Genomic DNA, 19070 nt, shown 5'->3' on the forward strand with positions numbered 1-19070 from the left:
TAAGGTAATGTATTTAACCTTGAGCTGTTTTTCTTTTTAGTGGGAGTGCTTAACTAGGCAACCTGGATGTTGATAGCACATGGATATTTATGCAGTTAATAGAGGCAATGAGATTGAAATGTTCTGATACTTCATTTGAAGCCCAAACACAAATACTGTCTTCCCACTCAACTGGAGGACAGAAGTATCAATTTCTCCACTTATCCTTCTCCATTCAGAGTGGAGAAACACTGCCTCATTGTCACCGTCCCTACACAAAGTAGAAACCCCATCTATTTCACCCTCTCTCCAAAATATTTACTAACTCGAACACTCAATGTATTTGAAAATTCCTAATACTGTCGGATAACTAATATTTAACATTTCAAGACAATACAAGGTGCTATTATTCAAGATACTTTAATAATTTAGATCAATAAACTTGTCAGACATGCTGGTTTTTACAATAGAAAATGGAGTTTAAAAAAATCAAATACTTAAACTGAAATACAGATTCATTTGGCTCTGCTGCCTTAGCTAAAGAGCACACCTGTTAACATTTAGTATCTTTACACAGTGATCAGCTCCACAAGTTGCAAGTTGCAACCATCCACTGTTGTCCTGGTCATCATGTCCAGCTCTGCCCACATGATTTCTCCAGCATAGTCTTTTGACAGCAAGAGTGTGACTTATGCTGCAATGAAGACAGAAGACATTGTAAAAAAGAATGCATGCACCAACTTCAAATGCCACAGTCAGCTAGACTTCTTTTAAACATCATCATTTATCGACTTAGTGCATTCCTTTTCAGTGCTACCAGCTGAAAAAAATTGATTGTCACAACCTGCAGCTAGTAAACACCCCAGAATTTCTAGGGTTATTAACACTAATGATATTTTATCCTCTCACGTGTCAATTTAAACTGCTAACTATCAATTTCAAATTTTCACATTAGTTTTAGGTCAAGTATCTAACTTGCTCAGAAATTACACTACTGACTAAATGGTAGAAATCTTGTTTGATGAGCCTTTCAAACTGAGTAAGTCTTTATTAGCCAAAGTCACAATGTTCAGCTACAGATTGAAATATGAATTTCAATTTCCTCAATATATGGAAATGGGTGGTATAGGATTATTTTTGTGCACTGCTCTGATTTAAGCTCATGTATAATGTCTAGTCACAAAATCAGAAAAACACTGTAGCATCCTTCACTGTGTACTCTACAACATTGCTGTTATTTACAGAAGATCTTGGTCTATGGTTTCTGACTGATGATCGTGTCTAGGCCTCCAAGACAAAGAGTAGGATATAACTGAATAATTTTCAGCTTCCCTCTTAAAACAAGATGCTGTGCATATCATAGAATCATAGAATACTAGGACTGGAAGGGATCTCAGGACGTCATCTACTCCAGCCCCCTGACTAAAGCAGGTTCGACCCCAACTAAATCATCCTAGCCATGACTATGTCAAGCCGGCACTTAAAAACCTTTAGGGATGGAGATTCCACCACCTCTCTCTGTAGCACATTCCAGTGCTTCACCGCTCTCCTGGTGAAATAGTTTTTCCTAATGTCCAACCAACACCTCTCCCTCTGTAACTTCAGACCATTGTTCTTTGTTCTGCTGTCACTCAACCACTGAGAACAGTTTCTCTCCATCCTCTTTAGAGCTCCCTTTCAAGAAGTTGAAGGCTGCTATCAAATCACCCCTCAATCTCTCCTCACAGGTAAAGAGCTCCAGCCCCTTAATCATTTTCGTTGCCCTCCACTGAATCCTCTCCAATGCGTCCACATCCTTTCTATATTGGGGGGGGGCACAAATGGACACAATACTCCAGAAGTGGCCCCACCAGAGTCGAGTAGAAGGAAATAATCACTTCTTTAGAGCTGCTAGAAGTGCTTCTCCTCATGTACCCCAATATGCCATTAGCCTTCTTGGCTACAATGGCACACTATTGACTCATATCCAGTCTCATTCACCGTAATCACCAGGTCCTTCTCTACTGCACTGCATCTTCACCAGTCAATCCCCAGCCTGTAGCAATGCTTGGGATTCTTCCATCCCAACTGCAGGACTTTTCACTCCTTGTTGAACCTCGTCAGATTTCTTTTGTCCCAATACTCTGAACTCTATTCCCTACCCTCCAACGAATGTACCTTACCCCCCTAGCTCAGTGTCATCTCCAAATTTGCAGAGGGTGCAATCCCTTCCCTCTTCCAGGTCATTAATAAAGATGATGAACAGTACTGGCCCTAGAACCGATCCTTGGGGCACTCCACTTGAAACCGACCACCAACCAGACCTCGAGCCATTGGCCACTACCCGTTCGGCCCATCCATCAAGCCAGCTTTCTATCCATCTTACAGTCCATGTATCCAATCCATACTACTTTAACTTGTGGGCAAGACTATTGTGGGAGACTGTATCAAAAGCTTTAATGGAGTCAAGGTATATCACATCCATTGACTTCCCTACATCCACGGAGCCAGTTACCTCATCATGGAAGCTGATCAGATTGGTCAGGCACGACTTGCCCTTGGTGAATCCACGTTGACTACTCTTGATCACTTTCCCCTCTTCCAAGTGCTCCAAAAGGGATTCCTTGAGGATCCCCTACATGATTTTTCTGGTGACTGAGGTAAGGCTGACCAGTCAATAGTTCCCTAGATTGTCCCTTTCTTTTTTGAACATGGGCACTACATTTGCCTTTTTCCATTTGTCCGGGACCTCTCCCAATCTTCATGAGTTTTCAAAGATAATAGCCAAAGGCTCTGCAATGGCCTCTGCCAATTCCCTCAGTACCCTTCAGTGCATTAAATCCAGACCCATGGATCTGTGTGTCTAGCTTTTCTAAATAGCTTTTAACTTGTTCTTTCTCCAACGAGGGCTGCCCACCTCCATCCCATACTGTGTTGCCTAGTCCATGAAGGCTGAGGCAAAAAAGCATCGAGTACTTCAGCCTTTCCCACATCATCTGTCACCAGGTTACCCCACACCCTCTCTGAGCACCCTCTTATTGTTAACATGCCTGTAGAAACCCTTCTTATCGCCCTTCACTTTCCTTGCTAGCTGTGATTGCAATTGTGCTTTTGCTTTCCTGATTACTCCCTGGCATTCTCCAGCCATATATTTATACTCCTCAATCATCTGTCCAAGTTTCCACTTCTCATATGCATCCTTGTTGAGTTTAAGCTCACCAAGGATTTCTCTCGTAAGCCAAGCTAGCTGCCTAACATATTTGCTTTTCTTACTGTGCATCGGAATGGTTTGTTCCTGTGCCTTCAGTAAGACTTCTTTAAAATACTGGTAGGTCTCCTGAACTCCTTTACCCTTCATATTAGCTTTCCAGTGGATCCTGCCCATCAGTGCTCTCAGGAAATCAATATGCTTTTCTGAAACCAAAAGTCTGTATTTTACTGCGCACCTTTCTTCCTACTGTCAGAATCCTGACATTTACCATCTCATGATCACTGCAGCCCAGGTTGCCACCCACTTCTATTCCTCCTACTAGTTCCTCTCTGTCTGTGATCAGCATATCAAGCTGCACACGCCCCGGGCAGTTCCTTCAGCACTTGTACCAGGAAGTTATCCCCAACATTCTCCAAAAACTTTCTGGATTGTCTGTGTGCTGCTGTATTGGTCTCCCAACAGATGTCTGGCTGGCTAAAGTCTCCCATGAGTACCAGGGTCTGATTTGTAAGCTTCCCTTACTTATGTTACTGCTTGGGAGAACAGCACCTTAGAGCTGACTGGAGAATGTTTTCACTGCCACTTTTGAAGTTGCAATATTTTCCATTCTACACTCTAATGAAAACCAAACATTTTGAAATATTTTCACAGAAATTGATGTGTCTGTGAATGTCTCTCTTCCTCCAGCCAGGCAATCAAGAGATCAGTCCTAGGATGTGGAAGATCTAAGTCCGCGGTGTCCCATATGCTTTCCGTTCACCACATGGTGAGCTGGACACCGCGGTGTCACAAAATGCAGCTCATTAGAGTCGTACACGTGGAGCACCCTCTGCCCACTCCATGCACGTGTCCCACTACCTAGTAGGACAAGCGCATGGTGGCAGCCCCTCCTGCGGCTCCAGTGAGTCACCAGCAGTTTATGTGCGGGGTAGGAGGCTGTGCCTGAGTCTGGTGGGGGGGCGCTGCTTGGTTCAGAGGGATGGTTTTGGCAACTGCTGAATTTGTACTGGGCACCACTGATCCAGGTTTTGGTTCTTGCTCTGCCAGATTCACCGCAGTTTTTCATCCTAAATCACTCCAAAGCATGCCGAGCAGTGTACTTTAGCCTGGATGTCCAACATCCCTGGTCAAACCCTTAACCACCCTATCACAGAACCTCTCTGAACAAAAGTTTTGTAGATACAGATGTCTCTGAAGCCTTTTGATTCAATTAAATGTTCCTGACCGGCTTTATCATGACTGCAGTATGTGGCCACCACCCAGTCACTACAGTACCAATATGTACACCTTAATGTTCCAATACCTTTGGGTTTGTCTTCTACATGGAAAGTACCATATAGAAGTATTTTTCTACCTACAATACTTACTGAGCAACAGTGATTGTTAGGATTTTGAACAAACACTAAAGTTATCTGAGCCAAAATTAAATGAATTGAAGAATTGTGTTAAATAATGACTCTACCTTGGGAACAACTATTAGAAAGTTACATCCTGACTCAGGCCTTTCTGCTCCAGCGATAGCCCTGTACCAACTCTGAATGACTGCGGAGCTGGGATAGATGGCATCGATTAGAAGAATAACTGGGCCTTCTCTCACTTCCTACTGTTGCCACATTTTGGCAGTGATTTTTTTTTTTTTAAAACCTTTTTAAAAGCTTCAATCCAATCCCAAGGGTGACAAAGGATTTTTAAAAAATGGGTTTATGCCCTTTTTGGCTTTCTATGATATCTACTGACAGCCTGAAATACAGTAAACCCTCCATTTAACAGACTATGGGGCGAGGAGTGTCCATTTTCCCTGGAAGTCCATTAAATGAAAGGGTTTACTGCCCCACCCAAGCTCTCCCAGCCCCAGTCTCTCCCTCTCCCCACAGAAAAAAGCCACCCTCCCACTCCCCACTGGAGGAGCACCCAGACCCCGCCCTGGCTCAGATCCCACCACGTTTTGAGGAGCCCACCGCATGCCACTGGAGGGGCCACCTCATGGCGGGCAGGAGCCACTGCCACCGCACACCCCTCCTACCAGGGTGGGGCGCATATGGAGTGCAGTCTGAGGCAGTGGTAACTCTCTGCCCCACTTCTTGTGGGGGGAGATGATTTAGGATTTTATGGACCCCAGCAGACTTTGGGAACAAGAGGGTGGATGTCCACTGTTCCTGAGCTCCGCTAAATCAGGGTCCATCCAATTGAGGGTTTACTGTACTATGTTTAATCATCTTCTCTCTCCCTGGAAGTAGTCGAATGTGTGTGTGTGTGGGTTTTTTTTTTCTCTCTCTTCTTTGGGCAGGGAGGAGGCTGCTTTTGTAATGTATACAATGGGATTTAATATTAACACTATCTAGATCTCCAGGGCAAGCTCTTTGCATGCAAAGGACTTGTAAGATAGGATAAGTCTGGAAAACTACCCATGAGCCCCTTCACCCAAAAGAGATACCTGTTGTCAGTCTCAAAACATTTGATCCAATCAGTCAATGCTGGTCTCTGCTCACTCTGCTTCCAGGTATACAAGTTAATCTTCCCACATTCTAATCCTACTGCAATGATGTAGCTGTTGAGAAGAATCATTATGTTATTTCTAAAAAGGGTGAATTCACCAGGTTTCAAAAAGAGGAGGACCACTGCACAAATCACAAATTATTAGCTGACGTCTGTTCTTCTAATCAGCATTTTATCATCATCAAAATAACATATGTGGAAGTATAACATTGTATAAGTATAACGTTGTATAAGGGGACATGCTGGATACATTGTATATGAGAGGACATGCCAGAACATGTTACAAAGTATCTGAGGGAGCACACGTAGGGACAGTTAGCTTTCGAATGGAGAAGCAATTAAGATGGAGCCAGGGCATCTAAGAAGCAGGCATCAGAATGGAAGGTGTGAAGGGCAATTAGTTAAGTTAACTGGAAGCTGTTAAAGGAGATTGTTAAGGGTGGCAGGTAATTGAAGATACGTGACTGGTCTCAGGGATCTCGAAGGGTGGTGACTAAACTCTTTTTCTTCTTTTGTCTGTAACTTCTCTGTAACTTGTTCTCCAAAAAACTGTATAAATTAAGAGACACAAGCCCCACTCGGGGGGCTCACTTCTAAATGTATTAGCAGAGCGGCTCTGCTAATAAAACAGAGTGGTCTGATAAATTGTGAGTCTGAGTCAAACTTTGACACATATAAATGAAGACAAACATATGTTAAAAGAGCAAACAACAGACCTAGAAAAGGCTTGCTCTGACTGAAGTGGAAAACAAATATCAGTTTCACGTTTAAAAAAAAAGTAATCTAGAATGTGGAAGTAACAATACCTTCCATCAGGAGCGAGCACATGGCTGATGCTGACTGCAGTGACAGAATCCCCAACATCCAATACTGAAGAACAAGGCTCAATTGCACCTAGTCCAGTTTCAGTAGCTCCAGCTGAGTCACATTCACCCCAGATAATAACCTATTAGAAATAGGAGAATCAATGGTTTCCTTTTATCTTTTAGGTACTGTGCTTAGGAACTAAGAACACATCAGGGATAAAATTTGGTGTGGTGGTACTTTAAAGCATAAATTCCTTTTTCCCCCTGAAATAATTGATAGCTTCTATATATAGGAACTCATATCTTTCTTAAAAACAGAGTTTAGAGTCATATTATTAAAGATATTGGCAATAATATTTGGGAAATATACATCTATTTGTAATGGATGAGTAAACCAAGTTTCAAAACCCCTGCTTGAAAACACACACAAAATGACAAAAAAAGAAGCAAATCTTGTATTAACAGTCATCAGCCATAATGCGGCACATGATTCGATATGTGCTTTACTTTACGTGCCCAACTAGCCTCCATGACTTCCATATTACTATTCATATGTGTGATACAGCTGCTCAACCTGAATACACTTATTTCAAATCAGTGCTTACTTTATGCTGTTTTTTAACCCAGTTCCTTTTGTATTAATTACCTTTTTGTCTCGACTTCCAGTTATGAAATATTTGTTGTCTGGGGTCCAATCACAAGACCAAATGATGCGGGTATGCACAGCTGTGTTTTTGTCTGTGTATGCAAAGAGGCTGAAAACTGGTTCTGGAATTAAAAAAAACAAACAGAAGAAAAATCCTTGTAATTATTTTTTGTAAAACATACCTGCTCTTGTTTTGCATTGAAAGCAATAGAGGGTGAGAGTCATGACTACAGAAATAATCAGATGGTGGCATTGTGCCCAACTGAAAGAATTTACAGGGAACTAGGGGTATTGAGCACTTTGTAGGAAGGAGCAAACCATATATGACAAATATTTATTACACGTTTACAGTGACCAGTTACAATAATACTGTTAGCTGTAACACCTATAGCTAGTGAAAACAACTTTACCTTCTGTGTGCATTTCTCTCCCTCTCTGAAATTCCATCCATATCTATGAGAATACTGTTTCGTATTTTATTTGGCCTTAATTCTATGACAGTGTTTATTTTTGATAGTATCTTAATAAATACATTTTAGTGACTTTGACAAGTATTACCAATGTAAATTTCATTTTATTGTTAGGTGAGCAAGTCACTGGTCCAGTAACAGTTCTTCACTCTTTATGACAACAAACTGTAGCAATATTTCTAACTTTCAGAATCATCCAGCCTTGAATAACAATTTTTTGTTTCAAGTATAACTTAACAGAAAACCATTCTCATTCACTGCAATGGAAAAAGAAGCGGTATTAAAATTTTAATAAACCTTTAAATATCTTGGGATGGCACTACATGTAGTTTTACTTTAAACTGACTTGGTGATGTATACTTTATAGACAGATGGGTTCTGGATTTGTACATGAAAAGAGAATTTCTTCCATCCACCTCCCCCAGAGTACTCATGCTCCTTAACTTGGAACAGTGTGTGCTATTTAGAGTTTCAAATTAATGTGCCAATCTTATTTCTACTGCTTCATTAAAAATAACAGAAGGAGTTTCTCCACAGAGTTCTGTAAACAAGCTAGCTAGAATAGTGCCAGATTAGAATGGCATACTTAAAACATCAGTAACACAATCCTTTCAGAATCTCATGAACAAAAATCTTGGTAAAGTGGAAAAAAAATAGCAAATTTTCTTCTCATTCATATCTTAGACCAAAACATTGTTCCTTTCTTTCACAAACAACTGTAAAATAGATGCTGAAACGTAACATGTTCAAAGTTGATTGAGTCTTTTCCACTGATTGCAGTCAGAAAAACCACTCTTTTTAATAGCGTTTCCTGCCTGATTCACAGGAAAATGGAAATCTCTGTGGAATAAGCTCAGAGCCTTCCGCAGTCACAAAATGTTTGAAATTTGTACTTTAATTTGCAATATGCATTTATATTTTCACACTTGCCCAAAAACTCTGCAATGTTTAAAAGAACATAAACAGCCCCCAACAAAACAAAGGAATAAAAAATGACCAGTCATCCAAGCAGTGGAGTTTCCTTTTATAGTGGGAGATTACATCCGACATCAAAATCTGGGGTATTTAACTTATTTAGCAGAACTAACTCAGATAAATTTCATATCTCACAAAACAATTTAACATCAAAAATTTAAGTTTTAATAATTTAATGTACTATTAGCTAAGAAAGCTTGGTTTTAAACATGATTTTTAACCTAATAATGTTGCTTTAGGCCTTGTCTACTCTACACTGCAAGTAAGCTTTTGTTGACAAAACAGTAGATGCACATTGAAATCCTCCTTCTGCTGATGTAACTCCTTTATTATGCTAACGTAACACAAGGACGTCAAGCAACCACCAGAGCTTTTTGCAACAGTCATAGTGACAGAGTCAGCATACACAATGTGCATGATTATGCTGTCCTTTCTGGCCTTGAGAAGGTGCCTGAATGTCCATCATGACCACTCTAGTCTCAGGAATTTGAACTCCCCTGGCCAGACAGTACCGAGGTATAAACTCTTCCCCCACATTTAAGGCCCGGGAATTTCACCTCCTCCACCAAGAGCCCCAGTGACAATTCAGAGAAACTGGAATTAGCAGCCAGCAGACTTAACCCCTATGACAAAATGGTAGATGAGGAAGCAGAGCTGGAGGACGCGGAGCGAGTGCATGAGCAGGATGTATCCCGTGGTGCGGAGGGCCTCTTTCACTCTGGAAGGATCTAGCCAGTCCCAATACTCTAGCTCTGGCATATAAGGTGCAGGAAAGGGGAGCCAGATAAGAGGTCATTTTGCTTCAGTACTGCACAGTGATAGGAGAATGAGCTGTCAGGTAGTTTGTTATATAGTAGAGGAGAAATAAGGCCATAAATTAACAGAACCTGTCCATACATGCAGTGGGGCCACAGCAGAAAGCTTTGTTAAGGTACGTGGGGATGTTCTGAGAATCCTCCGCAGAGAGCTCAAGGAAGCTTTCCTGCAGGTATTCTGCAATTCTCTTCTGAACATTCTTTTGCGGAGTTGCCTTGTTCCTCCCCTCACTGTAGGAAATTTTGCTGTGCCATCTGGCAGTGATTTCTGCAATGACCAGAGCAGCATGGCATACACACTGTCAGAAACTGTATGAGTATAGGATACACAAGTGAAATACCAGGTTTAACTACCCCTGCCTATGGAAATAAAAAAGGAACCAGTATTCAGAATTGTCTCCCTAGCTGCTTGCAGTGACCCTTTCCCCTTTGTAAAAAACCTGTGACACTGCACCCCATACTCTACACGGGGATATTATTTAATATGATTACAGCATAATTATGATATACTTTGTACAAGATAGGCTATGTGAGGCACCACTGGAAAAGTTAGTGATTTTCTGAATATGATCATCCTGTTTGTATACCTGTACCACTTTTGATCTAAATTTAGGAACATTGACTAAGGATCTGTATTTTAAATTTGCTTACTATGGGTAAAACCACAACTAGCCTGTTCTGATTCAACTGTGAAGAAGCCAAACAGTGCTGATGGCCCATCAGAAAAGAGAATGGAACCTGGAAGAACTTCACAAGATGGTTAACGTTGCAAAAAAACTGCAAATAATGACTGCTATGACTCAGTAAGGTAAACAAAGGCATGTGACCAGACCACATGACTCTGAACTCCCTCTTCAGATATAAGCATTTTTACAGAGTGTGGGACAAAGGATTCCCACCATATGCTAAAGGGATATAAGGCACAGAGTGACATCATCTATTATTTGTCACTCCCCCACCCAACAGGGCTCCTGGAAACACCTGAAGAACAAAGACTGACCTGGACCCAGATTAATGGGATTTCTAGCCTGTGTATGAAAAACCTGGGGATTCCAAGCTGTAAAGTTAATGTGTTTGTACCTTAAGAATCTGCCAGCCTGCTATACCATCAGTCAGGCAAAAGACTGGGAATTCAAATCTTATCTTTCTAGAATGTTACACTTAGTTTTCATTTTTATTTTCTAGCTAATCTGCTTTGATCAGCTATCACTTGTCTTGTATAGTTTATAAATTTGATTTTGCTTTATTGAAATCAGTGAGTTTGAAAGAAATGTTTTGAAATTTTGTCTCAAAATTGAGTCCTATTGAGGGGGGAGGCGAACTTTAAAAAAAAATATTATAACGGTCAGGTTTTTAACCAGGGCAGAACAGTACAGCTCTGGTATCCTAGACTGGGAAGCCAGTCATTATTTTGGCTGTAGCCTCTCTGTCGTAGGTTCATGCAGTGAGGCCAAGAGCATGCACGTAACTGTAGTTGGGTGTGTCCCTGCCTGTGTGAATGCTAGTGAACATGTAGAACTGGGAGAGATGTTAGAAGGAGCTCATGTTGGGGGCTCAGAGGTGTCAGTGGTAACCCAGTAGTAGGTAATTTCCTGGAGGGAGCCCTACACACCACCTTATCTCTTCTTGACCACTCCCCTCTGCCTTCCCCTGCAAACTCACCGTATTTGGGACTTGCACCAAATTGTGCACTGGCCAGGGACAGTGAGACAGACGGATGTGTAACTTTCATGTAAGCACACACTTCTTTGGCTTCTGCACATGTATCAGATAAGGTGGCAAACCAGAAGGAGTAAGGAGGCAATGTTTTGTCAAATGATGCAGTCAATAGATACAGTACATGGTGAAACAAAACCAAGGAGGGAGACAATTAATGAAACATGGAGGTTCAATAGTTTGAAAAGACACAATGGAAGCAGCTGATGACAGAGCCCCAGAAAGCCATACAGAGATGAAAAAGTCCATCATTACCCTGCACTTTGAGCAGATCTGTGCACACCTTCACCTATAACCATTACAGTTCAGTCCCTGCCCTCCCTAAATGCCACCACTGCATTTCCTTCCACCTTTCCAAACCTTCAATACCCCATGCACTCCATTCCTAGTGAGTGGTTTCAAAGCTAGAGTTGCTTTGAACTGCAAGAGCTGTTAGAGCTGCAAGAGCCCTTACCACAGAACTGTTCCTCAATGTCCTGTCCTATGTTTAACCAAAAAGTTGTGTTTCACGCTGCTATTAGATGATTTTCTTTAATAAAATGGGTCTTTCCTTGTGGACATACATTGATCAGTGTCAATATTGAAACAGTGCCTATACATGGGTTCTGGCCCAGTGACCCTGCGCAGCTGCTAGTGGAAGGAACTGACTCCCTTAGCCCTTGGTGCAGCAGCCTTCCTCCCTGGGCCAGTTCCCCAAACTATTCTCCCTGGTACCTTCTCCAGGGTGTAGCAGTTGCAGGTTCCCCCACTCTTGAACTGCTGAGGTTCCCACTCGCCCTCTGTGGTCTCTGGTGTTCCTGCTGCTCTCTTCTGCTCCTCTCAAACCTCGTCTCTCCCACTACTCCAGGCTCCTTGTGTCCCTCTGCTCACCTCTCACACTCTCTCCCAGCCCTTCTCACTGTGAAGGGTTTTTTCGGACGCTTATTAGCCCACTCATTGGGGATAGCTGTCCCCCAATTAGGTTGAGCCATCTCCCACCCAGCTGCCTGTGACTGTCCTGCAGGCCCTTCTGTTTGTTTGGGCTCCCTCTGAGAGGCCCTCCACCCTGGCCCTGCCACAGGTCCCAGTGTAAAGCTTCAAGTCATAGGTACAAATGGTAGGCGGGGTTTCCAAGGATCACTATGGACATTTTCACATTCCTTACTGGAATCTTCTGGTCTCGAAAGAAAGCTTCCCCACTTCCTGACCACCCTGCGCCTATGTCATCAGTCTAATAGTCTCCCCTAGCCTGTACAGACACACAAATAAATAAGTTAATGGACTACAGTTTTATGATTCAGAACACGCGTCACAAGTTTCTGGTAATTAGTATTTTTATAGCTTTAATTTTCTGAAACCCAAACAAATTACTTAACTCCTACCCCACCAAGAAATAGAACACCCTGCATACATATATTTTTATTTCAAAACATTCATTTTATTGATATGTTTATGCCTGGTTTCTTACATTTTAACCTACATTACCATCATATGAAGCAGTCACAAATGTACAGTATTTAGAAAGAACAAGAACAATTCTCTTATTTCCTAAAGCACAAGGAGAAAAAAGTATAACATGATATAACGATCTTCATTTATTTTTAATATTGTTATAAAAGTTAAACTTCTTTAACACTTTAAACATCACTTTTTTGAAGGACACACCAAACTCATGTAGCTTACCTGACTGTAATGGTTTCTCATCTTGACTTTTCCACAGTGACCAGTTCCTATCTCTGGAAACTGCTAATAAGAATTTATCATCAGGAGAAAACTCCATCTGAGTAACAGTCAGATTGTGAAAAGACAAGCTTTGCAGCTGCTTCCAAGTAGAGGTGCTCCACAAAATAATTGCTGCATGTTCTTTTTTGGAAGCCTATAAAGATAGGGACAAAGCTATTGAAAATGAAAAGGAAACGGAAACGGAAAACAAAATCATAATACTCTACCATGATTTTTAAATGCTGGCAACTGATATAGATTGAGTTTTCTACTATGAAGCTCCATTTTCATTCACAGGTTACTATGATAGTCAGGATGTTTCCCACTTAAACTTTTTACAAAACTCCACAAGAAAAATTGACAGTGTATGTATTAATTATGACAATTCACTCTCTTTTTGACTTGCTCAACACCAAAAACACCACAAATAATTTATTATTAATTTTGTATATTCATTTGCACATCCCTCAAGCCAAATATACCTGCGTTATAGATGGGCTAACTGTGGCACAGAGAACTTAAGTGGCTCGCCTCAAGTCTTAGGAAATTAAGTAGAAGACGACAGACTAACTTAGAATCTTGTCTCTCAAACCCATGTTCTAATGTCAAGACCACAATCCCTGTCCATCTGATAGCACGTTACACCATTCAAAATGTGGAGTTACAATCTCTTTCTTTACCTTACATGCTGAGGCAACAATAGTTTTTGACTTGTTGCAAGCAACACAAAATATTTCATAGCCGTGTCCATATCTGAAATGAAACAAAATAAAATCCGTTATACAGATTACACGATCTTGGTGATATGTTTCAAAAGATTTCAGCAGTTTTTAAATACTCCACAGCAGTTTAAATTATGAGGTGATTTCAAGAACTGCAATATGAGTACGTAACATCCAGCATTTTCCCCTCACACTCCTACATGAAATTAATAAAGGAAGCAGTATTTAAAGGAAATTCAAACCGCTCACAAACAGAATAAAAATGAGTTTGCCATTTACTTGACTGACGTTAACTATCTATTTTATGATATTGGCTGGCGGGCCCAACCAGAATCGTGGTCCCATTGCGTGAGGTGCTATATAAATACGTAAAGATAAAGTTCCTTTTTCAAAGAGTTCAGAATCTAAAAATGATACACTAGTTTTGTTTGTTTTCCAGTGGCGGAGGAGGTACACAATCACAGATCAATACATGAACTCCTCCAACACAGTACTTGCCCACCACCATGAATCACCCAGTCTTTTCACATCCACTCACATCAGAGAAACAGGGTGTTTGAAAGTTAGCATGCGCTTCAAGGTGTATCACTGCAGTGCTGGTCAGCAAAGTGTGAGTGAGATTCTAGACTCTAGTAGAGGCTATACACTACTGCATGCCCTAACATGGTCTGTGCTAGATATATTATGCACAAACTAACCTGAAGTGACACACAACATAGTGGTGTTATGTACCAATTTCCTAGATGAGAGGGGCAAGGGGTGGGTTTTTAAGATTTTGGAAGGCAGCTGCATTAAGTAAAACAGGATCTTTGTTAAGTCATCCAATGGCCTTGGGACTTCTTTCACGAATAAAAAAAATACTGAATACGGAAACAACTATTCTTGGGGGCATTCTGAGTCACTGAACATGTGCTGAATTCACGGATACTACGTATTTCTTTTGTTCCCCACAGAAAAAAGCCTTCTGATGGGAAAGTAAAGGGAAGCCAGAAGAGTGGTCAAAAATCCTTGCCAAGCAATGCAGGCAAGTCAGTCTGGCAGCCCAGAGTTTTGGCAGCCCAGTAGAAACGTAAAATCACTGCTGGGACTGGCATGCTGGACAGTTACGCATGTCAGAGAGAGACAGACAGACGTATATTCTGTAGAGGGGCAGGATTTTGGAGTGTTTCTAAAGAGACAGGCGTGAGCAGGCTGTGTCCCCTCAAAGCAGAATGTAGCTCCCTGCCTGCTAAATGAATTGTTCTCACTGTTTTTGGTGACCAGGCCAGCCAGCCAGGTGCTGCTATGGACCCTGAAGCTAGCCCCCCAAGTCCCCCATCCCAGAACATCTCCCAAACTTCTCCACCCCAAGGACCCAGGGAGAGCACCTCAAGTGAGTTCTATAACCTTCCCCAACCACAAATGGGGGCAGGCAATAGGCTATGAGAGGCTGTGTGTTCCCCTCTCAGTCTGGGTGTCGTGTAACAGCTTGTCCACCCGTCCACAGATGCAGCACTCAGCTCCTGAAGCTCTCACACAGGGACCCCTCATTCCCCTCTGCTGTTCCTGGAGGGGCCCACCCCCTTCTAGCTTCTCTGATAGGACACCATCTCACAACAAGTCACCACGGAGCAGTCTGGGGTCATGCAACCACACAGTAGTGCCACTCATGGTATGGGGTCACGCCTGCACTCTAGCAGCATTCACTCCCAATCAGGCGCAGAGATGTGGATGCCAATGATCTCATGCACGAGAACCTGCTGGGGGAGGACGAGGAGGCAAATCCTTTAGCCCCCTCTCTAGCAAGCAGCATCTGCCACTCACACAGAGAGATTCCAGACCCTTATGAGTGAGAAAATGCTTTGCAGCAGCTCTGGCTCCACGTCGTGCATGCTGTGGCATCCGCAAGGGCAACCAGAGCACAGGGAAGCCCATACCCACTGCATCCCTTTAATGTCCCACAGGGGCAGACAGTGGCAGAGTGGCTTGTGAGACACAGCCGTGGATCAGAGCTCACTGAAACAAGCATTGCAGCTTGACTGACCCAGCAGCCAAGGGGAATTATCTTTCAGGCTGGTGCCCTCCCTGGAGTGCTTCTGGAGGCTCTAAATCAGAGGCAGGCTCCATTCTGTATCAATGCACTATTTCAAAATAGTTCTGCCTTATTTCAATGCATCTCTGTCGTGTGGACAAGCTATTTTAATTTAGTTATTTCAGGTGATAACTCAAGTTGAGTTATGTCAAAATAATGTAGGCATATTCTTACATTGCACCAGAGTGGTGTAAAGGACTGAAAGGCCTCAGTGCTTATAGTACTTGAGTGATCAGAACTGGTCTAATTTTCGGACTGAAAAAATTTCCCATAAAAATGCGGTCTATGAACTCTTTGTTATTTACCTTTCTGGAGATAGTCAGTAGACAATATAAATTGTCAGTTTGGGTCCCCAGCCCTCATTTGCTCTTCAGTTGCCTATAAATGTAACACTGAGCATATGGCTGCACATTTTTGTTGACCAACCACCAGAAGTAAAGGGTCAATACTAGCTACATATTAGACAGAAGGGGTTGGGGTATTTCTGCCAATGCTTTCCAACCCCACTCTCCCTACAATGTACTACAATCAAAATAAATCACCAAAATAATAGAAACCACCAAGATTACAGGGTGTTATTTTACAAAATCTGCAGAATTTTAAAATATATGCATAATTTTTGGCACAGAATTTCCCCAGTAGTAGACCACGTATTGCATGAAGTGATCTGAATAGTCACAGGAAGTTATGGGAAATGGGACAACTGATAATAATGGCACATGCCTAAAAAGACTGACAAAAAATCCGCAGGTTTTCAATGATGGCACCCCAGCTAGATTTAATGTACCAGATGGTAGGTTTTCTTGCTTAGACCTGAGAATTATAACAGCAGTTAGTGCAAGCAAAAGCAACTGAGACATGCATATGGAAGGAGGCAGGGAACGTGATCGTTTCCCCTTACTTTTGAAAAGCAAAGAAAGATTAAAGGTAATGGAAAATTATACACCTAGAATTTTAACAAAGTTACATGAGTGCTCTTCGTAAGTAAAATGTATTGAATTTGTGAATCACCACTGAGAGACTGCTGACACAGAACTCTAACAACATAATAAAGAAGATAACAACAGCAGTTACTGTGGACATACAAGCTTTTAAAACATAGCAAAACTAAAAATTCACTTGCATGGTGGAATGAGGAGTACAAAATGTCAGTTAAAAATAAAGCTTATAAGAAAGCACAAGTTTACAATGAATAGCAAAGATCTAATGAAGTATAAAAAAAGACAAATTCCACAAAGCATTGTAACAAAATCAGAAAAACTTGGACAAAATATGGTGAGAGATACCAAAGCATCAGCAATAAACTGAAAATCAGAAGGAATAAATGGAATTCACAATAAAAGAAGTTACAACCCAAGTCTTATTGACACTGACAAAATAGTTAGACATTCTGATTATGAGAAAGCAGAGGTTCTAGAAGAAACATTGACGGTTAAATGAGGATGAAAACCAAAATGCAGTTTGCCACCAGATTAGAAAATTCACTGAAGACCTATAATGTAGCTGGGAAAAAACAAAACTACTATGCTGAATGACAGCTTTTATAACATGCAGCAGCTATACGAACCTATTGATAGAAGCAAAACTATATATCCAGGTAAAGATCAAATATGCCATATAGCAAGTACAGGGAGAGGAAGTATACAGGTCAATCTTGCATTAAGTAACGAAAATATCGTGAAAGCCCAGGAGTGGAGCAAGCACCTATGGCTGATGCCACACAAGGTCTAGAAATTATTTGTTGGACTTCTGGTTGTTAAACTTTTAATCCCCAAAGGGATGGGGGCTAAATGGTGACCAATCTAAAGGGCCAAGTTACCAGGAGAGACTGTCCTTGAGCAAGCAACAAGTGGGCATCCAATTCAGTGAGAGTTATAGTCTCCAAACTAGGGGGAAAAAAAAAGAAACTAGTCATGAGTGGGCAACCTCTTACAGTTGGATTTGTTTGTGGAAGGAACTGGGAAGCATAAAGATTATGCAGGCCTTATTTTTCCACAATTTAATCCCAACTTGAGGTAAACAAAAAAAAAAACCTCCCCAAACCTCAATAGGAAGGGAAAAAATGGTGGACTGCACTCTCAGCTCCCTGAATTTAAGGAAGAAAGAAAGGTTACTCACCGTAGTAACGGTGGTTCTTCGAGATGTGTCCCCGTGGGTGCTCCACATTAGGTGTCGGGCTCGCCCGGCGCCGCAGATCGGATCTTCCAAGCAGTTTCTGCCGGACCGCGCATGCGCCGGTGCGCGCCACTCCCCCGCGTGCTCCCGGCCACGTGCGCGATCCGGTCCCCGCCAGTTCCTTGACCAACCGCCTTGGATGCTCCTGCAAAACACTAAACAGAGATCCGAAGCGGGGAGGATGGGCGGGTAGTGGAGCACCCACGGGGACACATCTCGAAGAACCACCGTTACTACGGTGAGTAACCTTTCTTTCTTCTTCGAGTGTCCCCGGGGGTGCTCCACATTAGGTGACTACCCAGCAGTAACCCAAGATAGGAGGTGGGTAATCGGAGTATGTGCAGCTTGTCCCCGAGAGGACCGCTGTCGACAGACGGGTATCCTCTTGGAATACCCTGTGAAGGGCGTAATGATTGGCGAAGGTGTCACAGGATGACCAGGTCGCCACTCTGCAAATGTCTTTTAGCGCAACGCCCTTGAAAAAGGGCTGTTGATGCTGCCACCGCCCTAGTGGAATGAGCCCTGGGCATGGCCAGGAAAGGAGTCTTTTTGAGTTTGTAGCACTTTTTAATGCAAGATACGATGTGCTTCGAGATTCTCTGCGAAGAGAGACATTCTCCTTTTGATTTGGGAGCGATAGAGACTAGGAGTCTATCCATTCTCTGGAAGAACTTGGTCCTGTCTATATAGAAAGCTAGCGCCTCCTCACGTCCAGGAGGTGTAGGCGCGCCTCTTTGTCGGAGTTATGAGGCTTTGGATAAAACGAGGGTAAACAATAGGTTCGTTAGTATGAACTCAGAAGAAACTTTAGGAACAAAGGCTGGATGCAGCCGTATGGTTACCGCCTCCGTGGAAAAAACAGCACAGGGTGGCGTTGCCATAACTGCCGCAAGCTCGCTCACCCTGCGAGCTGACGTGATTGCGAGAAGAGAGGTCGTCTTTATCATAAGGAGGCAGAGGGAAACCGTGGCCAAAGGCTCGAACGGTGGTCCCCTTTTCGCATTAAGCACCAGGTCCAAGTTCCACGAAGGTGGAAGCGGTTTCCGAGGGGGGGTATAGGTTTACCAGCCCTTTAAGGAACCTGGTAACCTAGGGATGGGCGAACACCGTGTGCCCTGTCTCTCCGTGTCTGAATGCCAAAAAGGCGGCAAGGTGGACCTTAAACGAGGATAGCGAGAGTCCTCCTCTCTTGAGGTCCAGTAAATACTCTAATATCACAGCCATAGGCACCGAAAGGGGGGCTAGCTGTTTGGTAGAACACCATGCCGTAAAGCGAGTCCATTTCTGCTTGTAGGTCTTCCTGGTGGA

General features: G+C 42.5%; 1 protein-coding gene across 2 annotated transcripts in view; it reads right to left on the bottom strand.

Moving 5' to 3' along the window:
* Window positions 1–372: 372 nt before the first annotated feature.
* ELP2 (elongator acetyltransferase complex subunit 2) overlaps window positions 373–19070 on the bottom strand; it is an 84735-nt gene continuing 66037 nt past the window's right edge. For both annotated transcript variants that reach the window (XM_074987906.1, XM_074987905.1), the window contains 6 exons: window positions 13475–13547; window positions 12756–12948; window positions 7118–7239; window positions 6472–6611; window positions 5604–5717; window positions 373–673 (listed from right to left, as the gene is read on the bottom strand). In XM_074987906.1, the coding sequence (XP_074844007.1) occupies window positions 517–673; window positions 5604–5717; window positions 6472–6611; window positions 7118–7239; window positions 12756–12948; window positions 13475–13547 (799 nt within the window). In that variant the 3' untranslated portion in view covers window positions 373–516. The remainder of the gene's footprint in view (window positions 674–5603; window positions 5718–6471; window positions 6612–7117; window positions 7240–12755; window positions 12949–13474; window positions 13548–19070) is intronic.

The sequence above is a fragment of the Carettochelys insculpta genome, chromosome 2, assembly GCF_033958435.1.
Source record: "Carettochelys insculpta isolate YL-2023 chromosome 2, ASM3395843v1, whole genome shotgun sequence".
Classification (NCBI taxonomy): Eukaryota; Metazoa; Chordata; order Testudines; family Carettochelyidae; genus Carettochelys; species Carettochelys insculpta.